Here is a 26580-nt window from a genome sequence, read left to right on the forward strand (position 1 = left end):
GTATATCATTGATGACCTTTGACCATTCACTTACTTTATTAGTTCCATGGTCTTTACTATTTTTATTTGTCGACGTAACCGTCTTTTCAGCGTGACTTAACTTGACTGCATACCATGCGTTTTTGTGATTTATAACACCACGTTTGTAGGAAATCCTTTTATGTCTCCTATTAAAATTTATTTAATTTATATTGAAACAACTTCGTTTATTTATGTGCCAGTGAGAGTCATGAATTCAAGGAGAAGGCATCTCCGATAAATGTTATATTTATGCGGCTGAATGTTGTTGCTATATTGAATCACGAAATCTTTAGTTAAGAGTTTTTAATGCAATACAGAAATAAGTGGAATTATTATAATTTCAATTTACGTTTTACCATATTGTATTATCTTAGACAAAATATTCTTAAAATAATTTCCATTTGGAAAGACAAATGGAATTAGGAACAAAGAAAGATGAGAATATTATTTGTTAATTAAATTGTTTTGTTTACTTTCTTTTCTAATTATATATTTAGTTAATAAAATAAAAACAAGCGTAGCTCAACTCTTGCTATAGGTTTACTACATTTTTATTTTTGGGTAATACTTCGCAGGTGAGCATTAATGCTTCTTCCATACAATTAGATAACAACAAACAAAGTGTAGCTTCGTAAGTCTTACAACATATTTTGTTGTGCCTTTATTATTATCTTTGAGCCAATAAGATCGTGCGACCGCTTTATCCGTATCATCTATTCCTATGCAACATTCTTAAAAGACCTTCTAATATTGCAAGTACTGGATTATGCTTAAATTGTTTGATGTTAACATAATATTATGGTAATAGGAGTCGAGGATGACAGAAAAATGGGAAAACGATCTTCCAAAAGAGTGGAAAACTTAAGCCTTGAATCGATAGAAGTGACGGGAGTTGAAAGGCAGCCTGACTTGATAGTTAAAAATAAGAAATAAATACATACGTTCATATACGTATATAATAGTTTAACAAAATATAGATTTACGTGGTTGTATATAATTATACCTACTTACATTTTATAGCGTTACTTAATATAGTAATTCTAGTTAATTAACTTATGAGTTAATCTTAAGAAATTTTAAGGTAAGCTTAGTAAAGAAAGGTTAGATGACATTAAGCTAAAATTATATTATTGGCTATACCCACGACTTCAAACGAGTTTATAACTATTTTTCCTATATCCGACTGTAATGAAGAAAAGCCTGTATTCTGATTTTCATTATACGCTATCCTCCTGTGAAAACAGCATGAAAATCCGTTCAAAAAATTAGGAAATGTGCGCTAACAAACAGCAAAACAGACGGAAAAAAAATCTAAAAATTGGTGTTCAATTACTTTACTTTAAATCTAAACCCTACTTTTTATTACTTTTGTTTCAGTGTACAGGCACATCGGATTATTTTATGTTATATAAGATGTATATTATATAGACTGTATTCATACGGAATGTTGTATAGTATCTGCGTTAACTGTCATATATACCATAGTATTATAGAACTCGATTTCAGGAAAGAAATACTCGGAAGAAAGGAAATCAGATGTGACTAAGAAAGACGAAGATCTTCCAAACAACCCAGCACTACAACAATAATTGATTTATTATTGTTGTAAATATTGTTACTTACGCCGAAAGCACGTTGACGTTCTAGGCATGCTTTTGTTACGTATATGATCTTCAGGAATTGAGGATTTGTAGATTTTAATTTTTTCATAGATGGATAAAACCTTATTATAGCTATAAACAAACTCAATGATGCGTGTAATCCATCGGCAGATTATAACTTCCTAGATATTAAGCAAAAAATATTGCTGCTATTTAATGAAGCAAGCGTAAAGGTTACGAAATTAATAGTAAGAGAGGTCAGATTAGGTCATGGTGACGACATGGTGAGATGGTTAGGTCGAAGAATAATTTCGGAAATATATCCCAGGGCCGTGTCGTATGCTTTCAAGGCTATGGAATGTAAGTCAGTATATTTTTACAGTTTGTAAAAAACTGTGCATATTATTTGGTACCATTACGAAGTCCAAGTAACTGCATGCTGTTAATGTCACGGTCTACTAGTCGCAAAATTCATATCCTATTACAACTTTAGTATAATAATACGATCTGTGCACTTTCAATTCTTGTAACATATGCTTATCTTGTAACTGACTGCCTGATCAGATAGATGTTTAATCAATAATATTATTTATGGAGATTGAACAGTGATTAAGAATTTGATCTAGTCTATTAAAGTTACAACCAATAACCAGTTTAGTTTTTTTTGCTAATCTTAGGTACTATCGTACTAACGGTATATTACTGTGAGCTTGTGAATATTTGTGTTTTTTTTGTTGGAAGTAAAAGCAACTAAATAGATTTACTTGATACACAGGTAGACTAATCCCTGCAATAGCTTAATATGAGATTATCGTTTCTAGGTTTTGAATTTTTCGTTAGAGCCGCGGGAACGTATTAGTTCTGAATTGAGAAATGCGATCTCTATTATTCATCATATGCCTACAGAGTAGTGATGATATTAATTATATTAATAATATGATCTTAATTGCAAAATGCATTGGTGTATTCAAGAATTATCAAATAACAAAATAAAATCATATTTTGTAACCAAGAGCAAATTTCGAAAGTGTCACTTGAGGTTAAATTAAAGTGCGTCCTTTCTTATTGCTCCGGTTAAATTAAGAAATATCGATTTTGAAATGAAAATAAACATGATTTTATGTGTAATGTTCTCTCCGTGGTCTAAATATAGATTAATAATACCAGACAAGTGCGAGTTTGAGTCACGCACCGAGGGTTACCGTACAAACTAGCTTTTTTTGTTAAGAACATATTTACGGTATTTATTTCTTACATGTACTTAAGATATTGCTTCTTGCCAAATTACATGACTCTCATCAACGGGAATTATAGATCCTTTGTGAAGTGTCACAATTTGCGATATAAACGAGCATAGTTTTTGATGGCGTTAAGTTAAAATTTCATTTTTTTTGGCTGTTGAAAGAGACTGTAGAAGAGTGTTTGATATAAATTTAAGCTGGATACATCTACGCGATACTGGGAATAAAAGTCTTCACAAACAGACAGACAGGCCATAAAGTTATTCTACAAGCGTTCCTTTTTGAAGTACGGAACCCTAAAAACCCAAGTCAATTCCCAACGAATTGAAACTTTAATTTTAAAACTTTAATTTTTTAGGCTATGTCAACAACTGTATGTGAAATAACGTAATAGGAAAATCACAGTAAGCACAAGGGGAAATTTATATGATAATTAATAAACAAACAGACATTATTGTCACCGGAACGTTAGTTTTGCAGAATTTATCTAACTCCATTTGCTTTTGTTAGATAATTGCCCGGCTCAATGTTGTTCTGTCGAGGAGTTATTCTTTATAGCTTAAAGTTGAAAATCGCGTGAACGGATCACCCGATGCCCATCGTTGCCACTCATCCTTCTAAAGAAATAGTTTACACTTTTCGAAACTTTCAGAAATAATAACAAAGTTTTGAAAAGAAAGGTGATTTTTTTTGATACGTGCACGGCAAAGTGACCAAAACTGCATCTCATGGTATGTACAGTGACTGACGAGAGATGATTACTCCTCGACAGTCGACACAATTATACCTACCGGCCTGTTAAAACCGTGTGGCGTATCCGAACGCCACTCGCTATGTCTATGGACAAAAACTAAAACGGAGTATTGTCTACGACAAGGGAACTTACACACATCGAACACACGCAGTGGAGTGCGCGGCTCTGTACAATCAAACGTTAAAATAAAAGGCCGTTACAAGAAGACCGAATTTTTATTATTGTCAGCCTCAATACGGCGCTCGCAGAAAAACCTACATCCAGCGATCCCAAAACCGGATATATGCAAGCTGATCCCGGAATGCAACACACTTCGTGGGCCAGGTAGCGACTTATACCACCTTGTGTACGGTGGTCGCTATCCAGGTGGATATAAAAGATTTCAGCCTCTGATTATATGAAAAGTAACAGAAGACGTGTCACTTTATGCTGGTTGACTATGAGACCGTACAACATCTTGGTAGATCCCATTTATGATCCAGATAAAATTGTTATAGCTCGGTTCTATGATTTGAAGAATAAGGCTATCTATATCTATACTATTTATCTATACTAAGTCTTAATATTAAAGAGGCATTTTAAAGATGGTTAAATAATGGACGACTACAATGACTGCCCAAAGTAAGGATATTGACACTCACTTTCGGAGGCCTTCTAACAGCAAATGATGCTGTTCAGTTAAGTAATAATCCCTTGGTTGTGGACAATATCAAACACTTTGTATTAATTGGTAAGTCTTTATAAGAGATGATAAACTGTTTGTAGTAGGGTAGGCCACAATAATTGCTACGTCACATGACCAAGTGCTTTTTTAGTAAGGAAAGTCCCAGCATTTGAAATTTATAAAAAAAAATGAGTATGAATTCTAAATTAATCTTTGCGATCATACGATATTGTATATCATCAGTTAAGACCACTCGGAGGGGAGAATAAAATGCTTAAAAACTATATTCTTCCGCTCACTATATGAAATTAATATCATAGACATAGTGACAAGAATATCTATCTACAATTACCATACGAAATAACCTTTCGCTGTCGAATATAACGCAAGGCGGTGATGGTAATTGCTGTTTTGAAACTTAAACTAATCTATATTATGAAAAGTGCAAGGTCGATGCATAAAACATATATTTGTTTATTTATCATTATCATGTAAACGAGTTTATATTAATATAAGTACATATTGCAAGGCTTAATATAATGATGACGATTAACTAGAATATCTTTTACTATTCTACTCTAGTTTACGTTTTCAAATTTGACACGAAGTCACGAATCACTTTTTAAAAAGTAGAAGTGATATGCGAAGAATTTTTCGCATATTCAACATCACGTTTTATTACTTCGATTTTATTAATGTTTCAGAATCGAAGTGTAATAAAATTTACTTTAAAACATTGCAGGAGATCGTTATGTAAGAAAACGAGAAGTTTTATTGATAATGCGAATGTTTCAATGTACTTTACATGATGGAGCGGTTATATCGAGTGCCTACTTTGGCATAAATATCGATTAAGATTTAAAAAGCCAGTCTTCAGTATGGAAGTCAATAATCATTATCAAATTACGTCTAATATCCCTATATGTGACGTTTATATCACCCATTGTACGACAATAGTACCCAAACAATCGGAAAGAGTCAACGAATGCGAATTAAACTATCGATAGTTACCAGGAGCTCATGAATGAATAGCTACTGTGACATGGTCAGCGATGTTCGCAGCACTCTGTGACATCCGCTTGTCGAAATGGTTAAGAATGTGAGCCAGTGCGAACAAACTGCAATCACCTAACTGTTACCGCTTGTGACGAACGCGCGCGCCTAGGATCGGCGCAAGAGACCGCACTCGATTTACATATTCAATTATAACAATAAAATTTGAATTTAGAATCTGTAGATTATTTAACTATTTTTTAAAATAGGTTCGAAAATAAAGCAAGGGGAAACTAAAACAAATGAAGCCGAAGTGAAGTGATGAAATTTGGTTGTGATTAAATTCTTAATTTTAAAGGATATAAGGTAAGATTTGATACGATTCTCTAATAATAAATAAAGATTTTAATTTTGGTATTTTAGGATAAAATTATTTACTTTTATTTCGTCTCGATGATATTCAACATAGTTTGAAGTTGTAATAAATAAGTAACGGTTATTTTAGCAACTATAAATAGAGTAAAAAAGTATCATTTTAAATATTTTCTATGCAATTTAATAGCATATTGACTCTTTAAAAATTATACTATATCCCCAAGCTAAATCCATTACTCATGCAAAAAAACGAAGGAAATCTTGTGAGATAGCTAAGTTAATGTTCGTTTACAAATATAATAAATAAAATCTTACATAAAACTTTACGTAACAACAATTAAAACAATTATGTCAAGTTAGTACATATCTACTATATGCAATAACCAAAAGTAATTATGATAAAATAAAAAATTGCCGCAGCACGAATGGATGTAACGCATATACAGAAAATGGCATTGGAAACCGATTGAATTTAAATTGTGTAACATTGCTGGTTGTAACGGAATTTTTATTAAACTGATAAATAGGTTAAAAAATGGATAAAAATAAACATGTATTCAAATTATATCGATACTTATAATCTTACCAAAAATAATTCAAATACCTAATTATTTAGAAAAATCTATTAGTTTGTATTTACGCATATATAAACATCAAACATGCCGGTCTTGAAAAAGTACGTAGGATAAGTAATTAGGATATTTTTATTGCAATTTAGCTCCTATTATTTCTTTGAATTTTCATGTATGTGTTCTTAATAATATAAGCCTTTTAATAATGTCCCACTGCTGGGCAAGAGCCTCCTCTACTACTGAGAGGGATTAGGTTTTAATCCACCATACTGGCGTAGAGTGGATTGCCAGATTTCACGTACCCTCAAAATTCTATAGAGAACTTCTCAAGTAGGCAGGTTTCCTTACGATGTTTTTCTTCACTATTATAGTAAGTGCTAATTTATTAAGAATACTCACATGACTTTAGAAAATTTAGAGGTGCCCTTGGGTTTTGAACCTGTGGACATTCGTCTCGGCAGTTTGTGCTCTATTTTTCTTATATGGGGTTGACCCAACACTTTTCAAGCATGTTACTGAAACAATAAACCTTCGTCTTTAAGAAGCTTATTTTATATAAATTAATAAAAAAATCATTAAATATGAACATGTTACTGCCAGTTTAGCATAAAAACCTAATTGCAATGGATTATTGTAGTAAGTAATTAAATCTAAGCAGACGTTTTGCCACAAACGTAAGCTATTATGAATTAAATAAGTATTTAGTAACGGTACAACTGACGGGCCACTTAATTTTAAAATCGTTTCCAGACATAATAAAAAGAAAATCATTTGATAAAATTTCAATATACCACTACATCTTGTGTGTAATAATAAAATAAGTAACAAAAATAGTAGTGTGTTTTTGTATTACAAAATAAACCAAAACATGAATGGTGGGCCATGTTAGGAACCGGGCTCTTTTCGCAAATTACCTTATTATAATGTTATTGTTTATACGATTTATATAAAAAAATGTCTGTCAATGTTTTTTTAACAGAACAAAAAAGGTAATAATATACATTCATTATCGAAAATAGCAGAATTATGAATATACGCCTGAGTTTTGTTATTATAATAGACCTCGGTAGAGATTGGACTGCATAATGCTGTATTAACTTTTTATTTCCTCGTTGCATTTGTTTTTATCTTTCAGTATTATACAAGTTCGTAGTTTTTTTCCCTAAAAATATCTTGATTTGTAACAGGCTTTCATACGCGACTTCACTGGTGTTCTTCATAAATAACACATCTTCAAAAGTGACGGCTTCAATGGCTTAGTTGTAATATGTGCGCGGAACGACACGGCTTTGAGGATCCGAATTCGATTCCAGGATCAAGTAATGATATTAGATTTTTCTGCTCAGTATCAGGTTTGGAATCTAGAATTTGTGCCCGAAATGGTGGCAGACTCGCCCCCTATCACATTATGGGACGGAACACACATGGCGAAATGTGAGTGGATGCACATCAGCCTACACCTTCGGAGATGTGTGTTTGTTCTTCAAAGTGTACTTGTACCTACTATGATTTCTTTATTCGGTAAATATGTGAACAAGAATATGCAATTATTACACGCATACTTCGTTTACTGTCCAGTGACATTAAGAATAAAGATGATCTTGACATCGCCTCAAGAAGCCATCACTTCCTTGTTTCGCACACAACATTAAAATTAAATTTAAATAATTATGTATAGGTTCAAGTTTAGTGTTATTTTTCTTTTAAATCAACTATTCCAAGTGTATTTATAGATGAAGTTAATTTAATAATTGCACAAGTGTTATGCAATTTATTGCTTTTCATTGTTCTAACAGTTTTATGTTTATATTGTCTGTGTTTACCCATTATTTTTAAATATGTATATTTTAAATGACCAGTTTTGGGGCTTTCTTTGTCAATTTAAATAATAATGAATGAGATGATAAACGAATAGCGTGGATAACAGATAAAAATATTTATTAATGACATTCAATAATACACGTATACATAGTATCACGCATCTATCCCGTAGGGGTAGGTAGAGATTATGGATTGCCACTTCGCACGATACTGGCATTATTGTATCGAATAATAACAATAATAAAAGCAATAGTAATTAAGATTTTTTTTATCTAAATAGAACATCTGACATAGTATCTTTGAAGTGTTGTAATTAAATGTATTGATTTGTAATTGGTTTGATTTTAAATTATTATTTGACCTTATGTAAATAGGTCCTTACTATAGGCATATGCTTGTTTATGAAAGTTTTTAAGATGTTCGTTAAAAGTAAGACTTTTTTGGCACATAACCCTACTTGGATAAACCATAGTTTATATCCAGTGAGATCGTTATTCCTGTAAAGATATTCCTAGCGGACAAATTGCTAAGATTGTCATATCAAAAATTGACAACTCTCGTTTGAAGTAGTTGACCAGTCATATCTGCCGAAGATCCAATATTAGTTGGAAAAATCGAGTTTAAAATCACGTCAATAAACGTATACAAATGCTCACTTTAAATAAAATGAAACGATCAGGAGATTAGGAGGCTCTTATTTCGTACTCTAAGCTAAGAAGTCAATAGGTCGATGGTGAAACTAGTATTTGGTAATCTCATGTAGCGTATTATAGCTTTGAAATAGAAAGGAACGGTGCAAACATACAGTTTATTACTATGTTTATGATTTATTTGGATAGTAATAAGTGAAGCTAAATAGCCATTTTTAGGGAAATAACGCCGACAGAGATGAGATTTTGCATGATTATTTCATATAAAGAAGAAGTGCAGTAAAATATAATATGTGTATTACGTGTTCCAAATATATTCAATTCGATTTTTTAATTTCGATTACTACACGACCACCAGTTAAAATATATAGCTGATTAAAATAACAGATAGAGGTCTTCAATCTTTAAGAATGAAGGAGCATTTGGTTTTGTTCTTCTGTGTTTTGAAAAATGATTAGTGAATGATTAAGAATTGCGTCAATAATAATATAATGTTTATTATTTAAGACTTACGTAATATTCAATTTATAGGTATATAGATTTACGAATCATTGCTCTACGGAATAGTTTGTGACAGTCATGTGTTTGAATTTGCTTGTTGTAAAAACCTAAAAGCAATCTAGTCGCTAGGTTTGGAATCTGGTTTGGATTTTTTGTCTTATTGTATTGATATACGAATTCAAAGGCTTGTTGTCACAATAATTTAGTCTCGATTCATTTCTTTTATGAGTGACTTTAACATTAATTGATAATTATATAAAAACAAATGCGACTCCGTATGCGCGTTATGAATTTTATACTTTCTGTACTTTTGTACTTTTTTCTCTTTTCTTGTTCTATGATTTTTGTCTCTGGTGTACAATAAAGTATAATAAAAAACAAAATTTAAAACAGTTGAAGCGATTTTCATGAAATTAAACTTCAGATTAGTCCAGCGATTTGTCCTGCGAAGTTTGGTAGAGTCGGGCAACCAGAGATCATCTCTGCTAATAATAAGTAGCTTTTGGCTGCGGTTCCACCCGCGTCATATTGTTTTTCCGGGATAAATATTTTCCTCTGGATAAAAAGTAGCTTATAACACATAGGAGTGATGTAGCTTCCTATTAAGGAAAAAAAAAACAAAATAGTTTTTTTTAGTTCCTGCGCGATGAAATAAACAAACTTTTCAGCTTTATACATACCTATATGGAATATAGATTAGAGCTGATCGTGTGAAACTGTGGCGAGTCCCTATTAATATTATAAAATAATAGATTGTGATCGTCGCTGCACCTATGAGTAGTCGGTGCCTGGGAAAAAATTAACACTAATCCTCAGGGGTGATGCAGCGTCCTATCAGTAAGAGAAATTTTAGAATCAGAGCAGAAGTCTCAGAAATAAGCGCATTCAAATAACAACCTTATTTACAATTACAATACTATACTAAGGCAGTTCTTTTATGTATCGCGTTAGTTACATTGTCTGAAGTACGTATGTTAAGAAATTAAAGTGAAATTGATTTTAATTTTTAAAAAATCTCGTCACGCTTAACCAAGGCTAATTTAAAACATGTCTAATCTCAACGAAATATCAATCAATAACCTTTCCAATATTACGATTAAAAACTATTGCAAAATATTTTTATAGCAACATAGCGACTGCTAGTGTTTCTTTCTTTTTTTCTACATGTTAAAAATCTTCGTCTAGAACTGATTTAAGACTTTGACAGAAAAGTTAGTGATTAGAACCAAGTAGATATCCTTTGAATACTACTTAAGAAAGTTCATTTTTCATTGCACAATAAAAATGTCCACTTAACGTCGTAGACATAGCAGACAAAGCATAATTAATTACTTATATTACCACAGATGTAATTAATTGCACATAGACAATGTTCGATTACGAAATGAAGGAAACATAGTTACCAGAGAAATTAACTTAAGTGATTTACAACACTATAAAGGAGTTATCCTACCTATATCCGAGTTTGTAGTAATATTTGAACTTTTTAGAAGTTAACCCTAATACCGCAGAACGGATTTGAATGATCGCCAGAGCAAATACATATCAATTTTTAAAAATATTTTTTATTTCATTTTCGGTTGTAAAATTACGATACTGCTATTCTCTTATTAATCGATAATGTTTTTTTTTTATTTAGTACGGATTACGGAATGCTCAACTAAGAGAAAACAAACTGGAAAGTATAAAACAAGAGAATATTCCACCCTGAAAATTAAATACTTAAGTGCATATATATAAATATTATGTAAATATCTATAACCAATGCCATTGGCCATTTGGGAGTATTGACTCCAAAACCTGATGCAGATAATATATATACATATATCAATTTATAAACTAGTTATTATCCTTGAAATAGGATGGCGCGTCACCCCAGAGGTATTTTATTAGTTTCGATCCATTTTTTTCGTAGTCTGTTTTTGTTAAAATTTTTGTCTATAACAATAACACCATACGTCATGGGAAAATAGATTTGAGATTTATTATTTTAATTTGTCACAGTCTAGTGATTTCTAGGGGTTAGACATTAAAATATTTGCAAAATATTTGTATGTTTTGTTCATTTTGTCCGCAATGGCGTAGTTGTATTGCGCATGGGCACCAATGCCGTGCGTAGGTCGCGTATTCGGATAGAATGATATAATAATAGGTTTTCATATTCAATATCGACTCGGAGTCTGAAATTATCTCTTGTAAATGAGCATAAACTACTAATATGACTGTTGGCCTCGTGGCTGATAAAGAAAATGGTTGAGTAAAATTAGCTAATTAGCAGCTAGGTCATATAGGGACGGTTTCGAGGTAGTGGCGTACCGGGGCGACGGGGTCACTTTTAGGGAGGCAGTAAAATATGTAAAATGTACTTTTGTCTATTACTTAAGACTTATTTCTTGAAAATCTTTTTTTTGGTCTCACCCAGTCCCTTTGGGCAGCAAATTTTGCTTCCACTCTGAGCGGGCACCCAACTGCGCCGCTATTTCAAGACACAGTTGAAACACTCAACACGCCTTGAAACCCAAGTAAATTTTGCTGAACGCCAAATCTTAATAGTCTTAGAGGAAATAAATGTAATCTATTATCAGGTATTAATTGGGTTGCTAAGCCAGAGATCTTATCATTAGTGGTAGAACATATTCTGCTCTAATTTGATATGTGGTACATTTCCCAGAAACAAATAAAATACCGTTGTCCCCGAACTGGCTGAGGCTAGCGAAGTTTGTGCTTTTATTAAACACTTGATAAGGTTTTTTTCTGCAGATAAAAATTGCACTGATATTAAGTTATGTAACGATTTTTTTAAATATAACCACGGTAATATTAAAATTTTGTTTAAATTCAATGTCATGTTAATTGATTTTATATTTATATTTTTCACGCTTTGCGAACACATTTTGAGAATGTTTTTTCTCAGAGAATTTATTAAATTATTATTGTCTTCAACTTTAAAATTAAGCAGTCTTAAAATTATATTCACATCAAAATAAAATTATAACCATTCTCAATCGAAGTTTTGATTTTTACACTAAATAAATATTCTGATAAAAATATGAATTATATGTTCATTACATGTAAAAAGTACTTTCTAGAAACAAACAAATATTACCTCATGATAAATATAGATAAGACCGTCTCGTATCACATTATTCTTTTATTAAAATTCTCATATATAATGACGTAGAGATGTTGTAGTTATTAAGCTATAATAAAAAAGTAACAATTTGATATACGTAATAAGTAATAAAAAAGCTATTTGGATGCTATCAGATGCTAGTTCAGACGTCATATTTTTTAGTCAGAGGCAAAAATTACTTCTGGTTTCAATATAAAAAAATCCTCACTACAAGGTGATTAGCACGTGCAGATTTAAACGTTTGACAATCAATCAAATCCCATTATTAACCAACTTCAAAAATATGAAGAGGTTATCAATTCGGATTGTATTTTTTTTAAATACACGAGTTATGAATCTGTCTTTGCTAACTATGAACGCAGTTCAGTAATCATATCTGGTTCCAACAGGTGCCATAATTGTGCAAAATAGCCTATTTTTAGCCCAGAAAATAATGTAACATCTATTTCGGGATAGTGCTATACGCAAAAATAACCACGCAGCAGCTCTATAAGCCTTATTTATCCTATAATATTATAATATAGTTATATTCGTACTTAATATAGTGCCTATGAACCTTACCAGGTAATTTTCAACATCAAATAGGTAATTTAAACAGGTCGTAAACTAAATAGGATTTTAATTGTCCACTAACGATTCAATTGTTCGCATATTTTACTGTATTATTTTTTAGTAGTTCCACACAAACCACAACAAAAGTGCATGTAATTACTTGATGGCATGTTAAGTTGGGCAACAATAGAATGACACGGTGTCCAAGGTTGCTTTACCATAAAAGAAGATATCATCTATTCGCCGTCATTACAGGGTTTACTTCGCGCGGTTAATTGTCTATGTAGGATTCTAAAATACTTTTCTTTTAATACTCTCCGTCAAGTCGTTTTAGATGCTTCATTTGAAATAAAAGCTTTTCTCTTAACTCATTTTCTATAAGCGTTTTACATTCCTTGCCTGTTTGTTTTTGAGTAGTCTGGAACGGTTGTATCGATATTGACAGAGTTTGTTATAGTGATGAATTTTGGATAATTTATACTTTTTTATCTCGGACAAGGATTATTCGCCATCTCAAGCAAACATAACTTCATAAGGAATATTTGGATATAATAGTTATTATTAGGACGGAAAATTGAATTAAACGAGATGTTGAGATTGTATTACTTAAAATAAATTTCTAATGCTAAACCGAAATGCATGAAGCGGCGATAGCCTAGTTGGTTGTGGAACGGACTGCCGAGACGAATGTCCGCAGGTTCAAATCCCAAGGGCATACACCTCTGATGAATGATTTTTTTTATTATATTTCTTTTCATTGATAATTATTAAATGATAATTACTGATATGTTCTCACATCGAGATTTCGCTAATTTTACTGACAATCTCAAATAAAGGCCGAATTAATATCTAGTTTTATTTAGAATTATTTAGTTCAGAAAATTGTCTAGAAAAAAGTCTTAGTTCGTGTGAAGTATCACCATAAATAGATAGCTAAAATAAATACCTAACAGTTTAATGCGAATGCAAAAAACTGCTTGAGTTTTTTAAATTACAGTGGTGTTCAAGAATAAAATAGATGTTATATACAGATTTGAATTCAAGTGTTCGCGAAACTTAGTTCTTGCCTTCTTTGTTAGCAATAATGAATTTTTTTTATACGGTGGCCTTTAGCTGTTGTGTAATGATAAAATTATTACCAAAATGTTTTGTTTTTTAGAATTGTTTTTTTTATTTTCAATTGCGTGAACCTACAATTATCAACTTTGGGGTAGTGATTCCTACTACTTATAAATGTAATTAAAATATGTAGGTACCATTTTTATTTTTGCCGAACAATATAGTTTAGATAATTAATTTACCTCATCAATTGAAGTAACAAAACTATCCAAGATATAAATCTGAACACAACACAAACTACATCGCCACTTTATTTCGGAAGGAGTAGTCAGGGGTGCAAACAAGGCACCCACTCTTTGCCTGTGTTTAGTCCGATGATGTGATAGAAAGCGAGTCTGTAATAACGAGCCCAAATCAAAAAAAATCAAAAAGCATGTAATATTGCTTCCCAGCTATGCCGAATATTTTTGAAGACACGAATAGACGTGAGGCCGGTGACAATCGTTCATAGCAGTCTCTTTGCGTTTACAAATAGCAGAAATCAATAGAGCGTGTTTAAATAATACTCTCGATCAGTGACAAAGATGTTATTAAACATTAGACAATCAGTTTACGAAGGCAAGGCACGCATAGCGAGCTGGTCTGATCAAATTTGATCTTGGAAGTAGTGAAAGTGACCGAGCGTTTTTGTATAAGATATTTGAAGGCGGGATTATTTTCAAGTGTCTTTTGGATGTCAACAGTGAATAAATTACAGATATTTTATTTATACATATAAATTAGTTTACAATAGTGTGTAGGTGTTTGGTTTTTAGGTAGGTAAGTTCGTCTATAGACCTTATTCTTTAACAATTAAAGAGGAAATCTTTTAGTAAAGGAGAAATGTTTTATTGGTAATAATTGCTGGGAAAATCTTTTTATTTATGTTATTGAAACAGTGCTTATGTAGACGAGTTTTATACGTCAGTGTTTTTGTGAAGAGATTCTTTTCTAGATGTTTTAAAAACAAATTTAATCTTTAGTTTGCAGAATAATCGAGAATTATATATTTTCATTGTGACCTAGTAGAAGCACGTAAAATATATTACCGAAAGTAATGCTTTTATGTACCATTTGGATAGTTTACAAAAATACTTGTAGCAGAAAAATATGTATTATGAAAGTATTCCCGTCAAATATTCGTTTTATTGTGCGATCCAATGTTTCAAAGGGTTTGAGTAACCGTCGCTCGTAAGCAATTATCAAGTTTTACGGCACTACGTAAATAATTTCCGACCGAATAGACTGCTGGGTGCCTTATTCTAATAAGTAGGTATATTGAAACCCACGGGTTAAATGTAATTAATTCAAATTCGTCACCACTTTTATTTGACTTCGATAACATAACCGTAGTTATAATAAAAATAAATAATATTAATATCATCAATTCTCTTAATTTACATTATTAAAAATCTATATGAATATGTAAATCGCCGATTAGCATAATAACCTTAAAGTATTCTACTTTATAATTCGACTTTCACAGCAAAATATAATCAAGTTTGTTATTGTTGTTCGGCCCATAATAAGTATGACACACACGTTGTTTCCTCCATTATTCAAATGCTAGACAAATATATACATAGATATGTTTGTATAAAATATATAATTCGGGACTTGTTAATTCTATACATGACCTATAATCAATAATTTTGTTTGGCGACATTCAATCTTCATTTATCCAATGGCGATGGCAGCTTCGGTAGTATTTTAAAAGAAAGTATATTACCAAGACAGAAATTGCGACGAGGATGATGATGGTAATGATGCTCATTCGCTCCAAGTGTCCTCCGATGTCCTTTAGCAGGGCGTCATTGTTTCCACCTGCCGCATTCTGGTTTAGGAAAACCTCTTCTTTCTCGACTGTAGAGCGACACATTTTGGATTCTTCACACAACAACAAAACTTTATTTTGCCCCTTGGCAGACTCTTAAGGCAGGGTCGCCATGAAATGTTGGGGGTCCTAGAGACTTCTTAAATGAGACAACCGATCATAATGAATGTAGTATATTGAATAATAATTAAAATATAAAAAACATACAATAATGCAATCAATGCAGATTGAAGTAAAACTACTTACTTAGCATTAAACGTTACATAAAGGAGTGTTCATAACAAGTAATAAACTTAGGGAGCATACACACACTTCAGTAGCAACAAGCCAGGTTGAGGAAATAACGAGCTATTTTAGTTTAGTATCAGATAGTTTAGTTCGAATGAGCTTTTATAATTATTTCACTACGTTCCGTTTCGCTAAATTATAAAAAAACAGGTCGAATTGAGGACCCCCTCCTCTATAAATTTGGTTACAAATAATCTGCCTCTTTCCCACAAGAAGTATGATGAGATGTAATTCATGGATACCCTATATGTTGAGTTATGATGATTATTTTTGAATCGCCCCTTTGTTCCTGTGTTCACGATGCTTTATGCATTGTTAATGCATATATTGTCATAAATGATTAATGATGTCGAAACTTTTCTGAAAGATTTGCGGCGAATCTTTATGCAAAAATCCATAAAGCGTTAAATTCGATCGTTTCTGCGTACATTTTATGAATGAGTTTACCGAAATTATTAGCCTTCTCCTTTTATTATTTGAAAGACACCAACCCTAATAATAATTATTGTAGGTTTTAAGATATATCTTTAGAGCTAACAATCAATTACGTTTATTTCGCAGTTGACGAAGGCCGCTGTGTGTGTAATTGCTTTAGTGGACAGGTGAATGGGGCATTCACTAGGTTATATTCGGCTGTCTTTATTTAGAAGGAAAATTTTCATGATAACTCCCAATGTCGCTTTGGTTCGGTCTCGCGTTAGTTATCACGTTTTGGTAGTCACTTCTGAAGGTGATAAAAAAATTAGAAAAGTGGTAATGCCTTTATACTTTATATGATATAAAGTGAAATAAATAAAATATAACGAGGTGGTGTTATGCTTGTGGTTAAACTGTATAATATCCTATATAATTTATTAGGACTTGGCTAAAGTCGAGATAGAACGGTGCCATCACCTAGTGGTACCGGTATCTACAAATATAAAGTTTTCCAAGAATTACCGTTTTAACGTAGAGAATTTACATAATTGCAAGATTCGTATGGAAAATTCCATAATGTGCCTGCCTGGGTGGCGTAGTTGTATTATGTTACGATTGCAGTGCTGAGGACTTGGGTTCGATTCCCGGGTCCGGCGAAGTGATATTGGGTTTTTATCCCCAGTATCAGTTCGGAGTCTGAAATTTATGACAGATAGGGCGAAGGGCTCGCCCCCGTAACATAATGGGACGGAATACATACGCCGGAAAATGGGTGCGTTAGTTTCGCTTCTGCTTATCCCTTCAGGGATATAAGGCGTAAACGAGAATGTCTATGTATGTTAAAATCCATAATATTAGGTAAATACGGCGTAAACATAGTCGCCATTTTTGTCACAAAATAATCATTTTTCAAATACAAAAGTAACATTTTTTCCAAATTACAGTTTGAAAATTTGCACGAGTAATAGTGTTAAAACGTTGCATTTTCATCATGTTTAAATAGTGCATTTACTCCGTTATTATTACAAATTAAACACCTTACGTCTCATTTGATAACAGCAAACGTGATGATTTATAATATTCCTTCTTTTTTGTTACGTGATTTAAATAAGTGATTTGTGTTGTTACAATAAGGACATCTTTTTATAGTTCTTCTTAAACCATTATCATTTGTATTTTTTGTTTCCAATATACTTTTTGTATTCGTAAACTTAAATATTGCTATTGATAAGTTTTTACGGCACGAAACTGTCAATCATTCAGCTTAGTGTTAATTTAGCTAATTTTTTTACGAACTTTGGTTTTAGTAACAGTTTGCAATTTCGTGTTATCACCAACTTCTTTTAAGGTCAGTCCTCCTTTATTTAAGTATACTTTCTCTAAAGCAAGTTGTATCAGGTCAAGTCGTATTATTTTTTTAAATCTCTGACTATACAGTTACTTATTACTTATATGCTACTGCTATCTTTAGATTGTAGACTTAGTAATGATGTAAATACAACTTATTCTCTGATGCCTAGAGTCAAAATTTAACTATTAGTGTATTTGCTGATCTAAGAGGAACGTCTCTTCAATCTTCCAATGCATGTTATTCATCACATAGTCCGCTGAACAATTCAGCTACAAGCTTGTCGTGGTATGAAACATTCATATATTTTTACGATTTGCCGACTAAGGGGTAGACAGAGGCACAACTGCACTAACTTTTCACCGTGTGTATTCCGCTCTATGATAAGATAGGGAGTGAGCCAGTGTGAGTGAGCCACGACACTGGGTACTAATTTCGGTTTCCGAGATAATAATGATTTAGATTTGGCATGTCTATGATTCTTCGAACCCTTAAGTGTCGGGGTACTAACATCTAGAGAAGATGCATCATGTTATTATAAAAAATCTGTCATTTTCAGTATTACCACTACACAGAAATTGCAACACATATACCTATATGTTTTATGTCATTATAACATATATAAAAATAAATCTTAACACTTGTCTCTACGAGTATTATACTCAACAATCTGACGACATTTTTTTATACACGTGTGCATAAACATTTGACGTTGGCAAAAAGGAAAAATCATACAAGCCGCGACTTTTATAAATTATTTAAAGGTATGGGACTCAGTATAAGAGCCCGAATCGTTCTTGGCTGGTCTTTGCTTTTTTGTCTCTAAGTTTAACACGTTACTAGTTAATATTTATTTCTCTTTGGCTTCTGCGAAATCAATTCATGGGCAATTGTTAATGATACTTCAAGTCATGTATATCAATGGATTAACAAAGTTATTAGAAAAAGTGCATGTATGGAAAATGACTAGGTATTTTTTTTACACTTAGCGCCATGCTTTCCTGATATTTTTTGCAATGAAATGTACTTAACTTTTTCTGCTTCGATGCGGTTTCCAATTTTTTACCGAAACCAACCAGTAAACAATCTTCAGTTCCAATTAGTAGGTATTACCGGTTTTACCAAAGTACTGTTATTAATGACCAGACACTGATAGATGTGAATTATCGTTCGCTTTAACGGTGAAGGAAAACATCGCGAGGAAACCTGCACATCTGAGAAATTCTCTATAGGAATTTAGAAGGTGTGTGAAGTCTACCAATCTGCACTGGGCCAGCGTGGTAGACTAAGACCTAATCCCTCTCAGTAGTAGAGGAGGCCTGTGCCCAGCAGTGGGCCAGTATATAATACAGGGCTAATATTATTATATTATTATAATGATAGATGTCAGATTATAACATCAATTCCATGATTTGCAAGGTGCGTAATGTCAAACCCTTGCAAAGAACATGCATGGCGTAATGGACAAATAACCCAAACCTACTCCACAGTAGGGAGTCGATGTCTAGTCATAGACATGTTTACATAAAAAGATGGGTTTAAAGTGTTTATCTGCATTTTAATTCCTATGTAATATATAACTACTTACTCCTTTAATAGGGTAGGATGTCTAATGCTATACTTATAAATTTGTACTCATGCTTTTTATCCCCAAAGGCATGGTCAAAGGCGCAACTGGTGTACCCACTTTCAGCGGTGTTTATTCCGTTATATCATGGGCGCCGTGAGGGGGGTGCAAGGGGATGTACGTGATCCCGCCTGTCAAGAATAAATCACAAAAATAAATACCCAATGATAATGAGGACGATCAACCATAGCGATTTCATTATGGTATAGCCCAGACAAATACACGCGCTATTGGTATTTGAAAAAAAAATTGTAAATTTAATGATTTTGTAGTACCTACTTATAGTGTGTAGATGTAGATGCACCGCCCTAAAAGTAATCTTGGAGACGCCCCTGCGTTCTACGAAGTTACATGGGGCGAGCAAAGGCTTCCAGATGTATTCCAAATTACGCGTTGATACTGAGCAGAAAAACCCAATATCACTTTGCCCGGGGATCGAACACTAAACCTCAGCACTGCAGGCGTACCGTGATACAACTACGCCATCGAGGTAGTTCAAAATTTGCTTTTGTCTAAAATTGGAATGGTTCGCCGTTTTAACTGAATTAAACTCTACCCACACTAATTGGATACAATTTACTTCAAGCGCAATTCGTGGCGGGGCCAGAAATTACATAAAACTGGGATTCACAAATATATCTATGTATGCTAGATTTATTCTGTATTTTGAAAGTTTTTTACATTTTTATGTATACCTATAATATTAATGTATAATATAAAAAAAAACATCACCCCTGATGGTGACGTATTCTCTGTATTTTGAATGTAATTTTTATTTTTTTAAGTATACATAAAAATATCAATGTATAATATATAAAGAATATCACCTCTGTCAGCGAGGTCCAACTCAAGCCAGCGATGGTTAGGGATTCAAAGTAAAGAATTTCCTAACAATACGTGCTGCGTGCCGAGAATATGTTGGTCGAGGCTCTTTGATATCAACCCATGGACAGAAACGACATTCGGAACAATGATTGTATATACATTCCACATCTCGCATCTCAGTAACCTCGTGTGCCAGGTCTAAATATTTAGACATATTGTCCTTTTCAGCCTTAACAAGGTTATCGTCATACGGAATAGTGACGTCATCAAATACTGCCTGTTGTGACAATCGATCTACTATCACAAAATCAGTTTTATTGGAAATAATAGTTCTGTGGTTCCATAGATCCCAGTTCAGCATTGCATGATTATTTCTGAGAACTGCTGGTTGTACATATTGGTATTATGACATTAGAAGTTACAAGACTATACCGAAAAGCAACTTTGTGGTATATGGTGTTGGTTGTGTCTACGCAAGTACTCCTCGTCAATAAGAACTTGGAATAATTATCGTATTGTAACAATGGTTGTTAAATTAACAGATTGTGTTCGCAACACCGAATTGCGCTTACACCAAATTGCCGCTGTAGCTCAGAAAGTCGCTTTGTTTTTAATGGAATTAGGCTGGTTACGTCAGTCGTATGTCTGTCAACCTTTGGGCTAGTATTGCCATTTTATAAAACCGTGAAAACACTACTAGGCGTCCAAGTTCACCAAAGAAGATATGGTAGGACAAACTCATTAAGAAGTAATTTTAGCGCAATTTATGGAAGGATCATGGGAAGGCCTTTGCCCAACATTGAAACTCTATAGGCTAACACATATATAACAGTAATTGATAGATCAATTATTGTTTTGCATTCTGCAGTCACTATTTATATTATTGAAATCAATAACAGAGTAGACTTAGTATACCCACTCATAATGGACCGCTGTACGGAAGAAAACAAGCGATTCCGCAGTAAATACTAGTAAGAATGCATTTTTCTGTATAAATGTGATTAGACATTATATATGTTTATGGGCTCCATTAATATATCTAATGCATAATATATCTTTTTTAAACTGCATTCACAACAGCTAGATTGTCAGTTGAATTTCCATGGAACTAAGTGACAATAATAGTACATCATTCAATTAAAGTCGTTATTTATTGGATGCGTAATTAATTAAAACAAACATTCATTCGCGATCACGCTCTTCGTGTTGTCCTTTGACGATGCGGACTTTGCGGACAGTTAGGCTAGAAAAACATCACGAGTTTGAATGCATCGGGATCTATTTATTGATCTCTATTATTCGCTGTTCCCACTTAAGTGCCAGCATAGCGATATTAATTGAAAGTATAGATTTAATTATTTAGCTGAATAAACTGCTAGCCAATCAGCCTGTATATATACGGTTTCGGAAAAACCGGCAGGCATAATTCTGTCGACTGACGACTGACGAGGGATAATCATCTCTCATCATGACTTTATCTGGATTCTACTTCATCTACTCGTACTATCAGGTGCAGCGGAGTCACTATGCGTATTTGAAAAAAATTACATAACTAGCTTGTAGTTTTTACTCATAGGTATAATAAGCAATTGCATTGACCAGCTAGAGTACTCAGTTACTTTGTTTCCTATCGTTAGACTCGGAATTTATTTTTAGTTCCTTGTCCTCATCATTTCAATGAGCAGACGTAGAGAAATAGAAATCAGACATTGTTCTTAAAATAAACGTGCTCCTTAACATTTTAATAAAATTTGGTTGATTGATTCAACAGTACTATATATATGGGATGAATATAACACACGTTATAAACTACAAAAACGCCAAATAATGATCTTTAAAATGCTTATTGTATGTAAACTGATGATTCATTTCCTCAAACATGGTAACCAAACCAAATTTATTCACAATAAACTTTATTTTCCCACAGTATAAACAGGCATTACATAAATAAAATCATCATGCATTGATCATGAAACGGAAACCGATACACGGATGTCCATTTTGTTATTAGACTAATTTTCGTTAGGTTTAAAGTTAGGCTATATAATTAGGTCAAAATGATTTGACGTCGTGACGCGGAAAAGTTATTTACGCGGCACAATCAATAGTACTGAACCGTTAAATTAAAATTCATTGTTAGCTATCAGACTTTTAGACGTCATGAAATCCGTGTTGTATCGGCTTCGATGGCGTTGTCACGTGCGCTATACGTCTTGATAACCTCAACAAAAAGGATATTCATAATAAAAGATTTACAGTTTCCGTGAATACGTTGGAAACGACGATCCTCTTTTATGATAAACCATTGTGTCTGGGTAAAGTTAATTCCGTCCAACAGAGACGATTACGTTAAGTACAGCGGCAATCATGAAATGATTACAACGTCCGGTGTTAGTTCATTTACCAATCAAAGGTACAAAAGCCCAACGTTACACGAATAAACACTAAATGATAGTGCTATAAAACATTTCGCTTTGCAGAAATAAATTAAAAATGTGCATGATTCAATACGAATTTAAATAGAGCGTACTTTTTATGAAAACGCAAAAAATAATTTAATGTTTCATTTCCAGATACCCGTGACAGTCATGGCTGTCGACACTAAAAATGTAGAGAATAACAAAGTGTTTGATAAAACTCTTATTGCAAATGGCGGTGACTTAAATGGAACTAATGTAATTAGAAACAGCTTTAAAAATAATAAGAGTAAGGATAACGGTATTAATACTGAAAAAGATGTAGCGGAAAATTGGGAAGGATTAAACGTATTCCAAAAAACTAGACGAGTAATATCTATGATCACAGTAGAGCCAATTTTGGCGTGTTACGTGATGCCGTCAGTATTATCTGCGTTGGCGACACAGAATCTTTATTTGGAGAAAGCTTGTCGAGTAAATCTACAGTTTGACCATCACGTATGCGACGCTTTGACTAGAAGAGAAACAGCAAATTACACAATGGAAGAAGAAGCAGTACAAACTCTAGTAGCGTCTGTTGCGGGTTGGAAAACCGTTCTACAATCATTTTTGCCTTGTGGCATCCTGATATTTCTTGGAGCATACAGTGACAGAGTAGGCCAGAGGAAATTTTGCATGCTTCTGCCAATTATTGGTGAATTTTTGACAAGCATCGGTCTCATAGTAAATACTTATTTTTTCTATGAGTTACCTGTGGAAGCTGCAGCGGTGACTGAAGCAATATTCCCAGCATTGACTGGAGGCTGGTTCACAATGTTTATGGGAGTGTTCAGTTACATAGCTGACGTGACTACAGAGGAACAGAGGACGTTAAGAATAGGAATTGTGAATCTGTTCCATTCTGTAGGAGTGCCTGTAGGCGCGGCACTCAGTGGGATATTAGTGAGAAAAATAGGTTTATATGGTGTGTTTTCTGTGAGTGCTACGTTGTATATCCTCAGTTTCCTATATGGGTACTACAGGATTAAGGAAGTGAAGAAAGTTAATCCAGACGTGGTGAGTCAATATTTTGAATTATAACAGTTAATTTTATCGATATAAATGTTTTATAACATCAGAGTTATCTATCTAAAGTTGCCATTAAATAAAATTGCCACGCTTCTTTTTATAGGCCAGATAGTAAGGCGCAAAGCTCATAGGTTAATTTTATCGCACAATCAACTTCTAAGTTATACTAAGTTATAGTCATCTTGTATACAAGTATAATCATATACAATTCATACATTGATCCAAATGAAATGAGTATAGATGATCTTAATGTGACACCTTGATGAAGGCTTGAGATTAAACGCTTCAGTGAACGAAACAACAGTCTCCGCGTGTTTATCATAGCTATTCAATCGATAAGACAGTGTTACGGTCCAATTAATGTCATCTAATTATGGATTATGAGTGACGGTTCGAGCATTTACATACTGATACAATTGAAATGAATAGCACATTGTGTCAAACAATGCGCTTTATAGACAATTCTTATGGCTAATGCTAACATTAGAAACAGTTAAACACCTTTTAAAAGCCTAAGGTTTTAATCTAGATTTCTTCAAAGTGAAAGTGGGCAGAAAAGCTGGAACTGGTTTAAAAATACCTGTTTCTATATGATATGACTAATATCTGCACTTGTACTACAACAGTTAAAGATTGGAGCGTTTATGGTTCTATCCCGGGAACCAATGGGTATTAGATCAGACCGATTTTAAAACACTCATACTTTCCTTGATAGCAAAGGCAATTTTGTTTGGGTTAACTATTTCATTATTACGCATGCACTTTTATCATAACGGGTGGCCTAGAAGATCTAGTTTTTTTTTAATAAATGAGAAGAATCTCATTACGAACATTTCAGGTAAAGCTTTGACCGTCTAAATGTTTTGTTAAAATTTGAGCCATACGTTTTGACCTCGTCACACAACCGTACCATTAGACCTTTCTAAACGCATGGTCGGATCATACACGTAATAGGTTTTATGTCATTGAAGCGTTGCATAATAGCTCACAACTACAAGTGACTGGGTATTGATGATTGTACCTGATCGTACATTAGACTGATGAGATCCCGCGAAGGTCGGTACAGTCAAGAGCAAAATTGCAAATATTAAAACATTTTTTGCATCATTAATAAAATAGTCATTGCATTCATAGACTTGTTCATACGCGGAAGTTTTCTAGTAATATGTTTTTGCAAACAAAAAATATTTAAAACAAGAGATGGCTAGTCCGGCCGTGAACAGCCGTGATTATATAACAGGTTGCAAGTTCAATGACTAAAATAGATTATTCGTGCGTAACAATACAAAAAGTCCGTCAACTTGACCCAAATTGGTGTCACACTCGGTTGCAAGAAAGGGCCTTCTGGTAAATTCTATATTATCTATTGAGTGATAAGATAGAAAATATTTTTATAACGAATACAGTTAAGGTACAGCGCAGACGCTTTAATCGTCTCTAAAATTAGGCACTACATAGTGCTTAGGTATTACCTATTACATAATATTGTCGTTTTAAATTGTTTGCATATTTATTTATTTTTAGTTATGCCAAACAAAAGGTTTCATCCTTACAACAGAAAAGAAACAATTATATTGTATGACTATTATTTACGTCAACATTGAAATCGTTTATATTGTCGGCATTCTAAGATACGGCAAGTGTTCATGACGCAAAAGAATTCATTGTCTCATATTCCCACGTATTAGACTATACTTTGTTTTACCTATATTTAAAGTCATGTGACATCACCGCATTGATAGTAAAAAACAGTCCAACATAAATAAGTATTCAGCAAAAAATCGTAATGAATGATCAGCATTTTATATTTCAGGAGCCAGCAAAAAATTGTTGTGATTGGTTGCGAAATTTCTTCGACACGCGGTATGTTAAGGAAACATTGATGGTGGCGTTTAAACATGGCCCCAACAACCGGAGGTTGAGAGTGATCATGCTGGTTGTTGTGCTTTGTGTCATTATTGGACCCATTTATGGTGAGTAGTTAATTTTTAAATATTTTGAATTGTAATTTTGTCTTTGTTTGTACTTAAGTATGTTATTTGTTTACATAATATTCGGCTATTGTCTTAAGGTTAATGAAACTTTATATTTTAATGAATTAGGGATGAAATCTTGATATTTATAAACTATGGTCTGACCCATGATTTGACCACGTCGATTATGAATTATGCCTGCTGAATGGGTACGGTGTGGTATTGGACATCTCTACGCCGTATGACGTATAGAGATTCTATGTCATGCACTATCGCCGTTAATTATGGTATTACTTTTTTTAAAGAGGCCCAGGGGCCTATATAGATATAATACGGATATATATATATATATATATATATATATATATATATATATATATATATATATATATCTCCGTCAACTATATATATAGATAGATAATATGTGACATAATCAATTATATATATAGATAGATATAATAATATGTGACATAACGCATTATTATTCGAGATTTAAACTTGTTTTATAAATAGAATGAATTCTTAATTTTTACTGCCAGTGTGATATATTGCGGCAAAATGTTAAGGTAACATAATTGTTATTGAATTAACATTGTTTATTTTTATTCAATAACACTGATTCGTGACTCATAAGTCGTAAATTATGCAATTGCATGTATGATGCGTTGAATATATTATTGAGTTTATCGAAATAAAACTAGTTTTGAGATTTTATAGCGGTTTTTTATATTATAATTTTTTCCATATAAGAAATCAGTTATAGTATTGAATAATTCGTATAATCTGAAAACATTTTACGCAAGTTTG

At 32.9% G+C, this 26580-nt stretch overlaps 1 protein-coding gene across 1 annotated transcript in view; it reads left to right on the forward strand.

Annotated features, from left to right (window-relative positions):
- Positions 1-5380: 5380 nt before the first annotated feature.
- The window catches only part of LOC115453317 (solute carrier family 46 member 3), a 30188-nt gene continuing 8988 nt past the window's right edge, over positions 5381-26580 (forward strand). Inside the window, exons 1-3 of the mRNA XM_037440924.1 lie at positions 5381-5640; positions 22889-23788; positions 25614-25773. Coding sequence (XP_037296821.1) covers positions 22904-23788; positions 25614-25773 — 1045 coding nt within the window. The 5' untranslated portion in view covers positions 5381-5640; positions 22889-22903. The remainder of the gene's footprint in view (positions 5641-22888; positions 23789-25613; positions 25774-26580) is intronic.

Source organism: Manduca sexta, chromosome 21 (genome assembly GCF_014839805.1).
Source record: "Manduca sexta isolate Smith_Timp_Sample1 chromosome 21, JHU_Msex_v1.0, whole genome shotgun sequence".
Taxonomy (NCBI): domain Eukaryota; kingdom Metazoa; phylum Arthropoda; class Insecta; order Lepidoptera; family Sphingidae; genus Manduca; species Manduca sexta.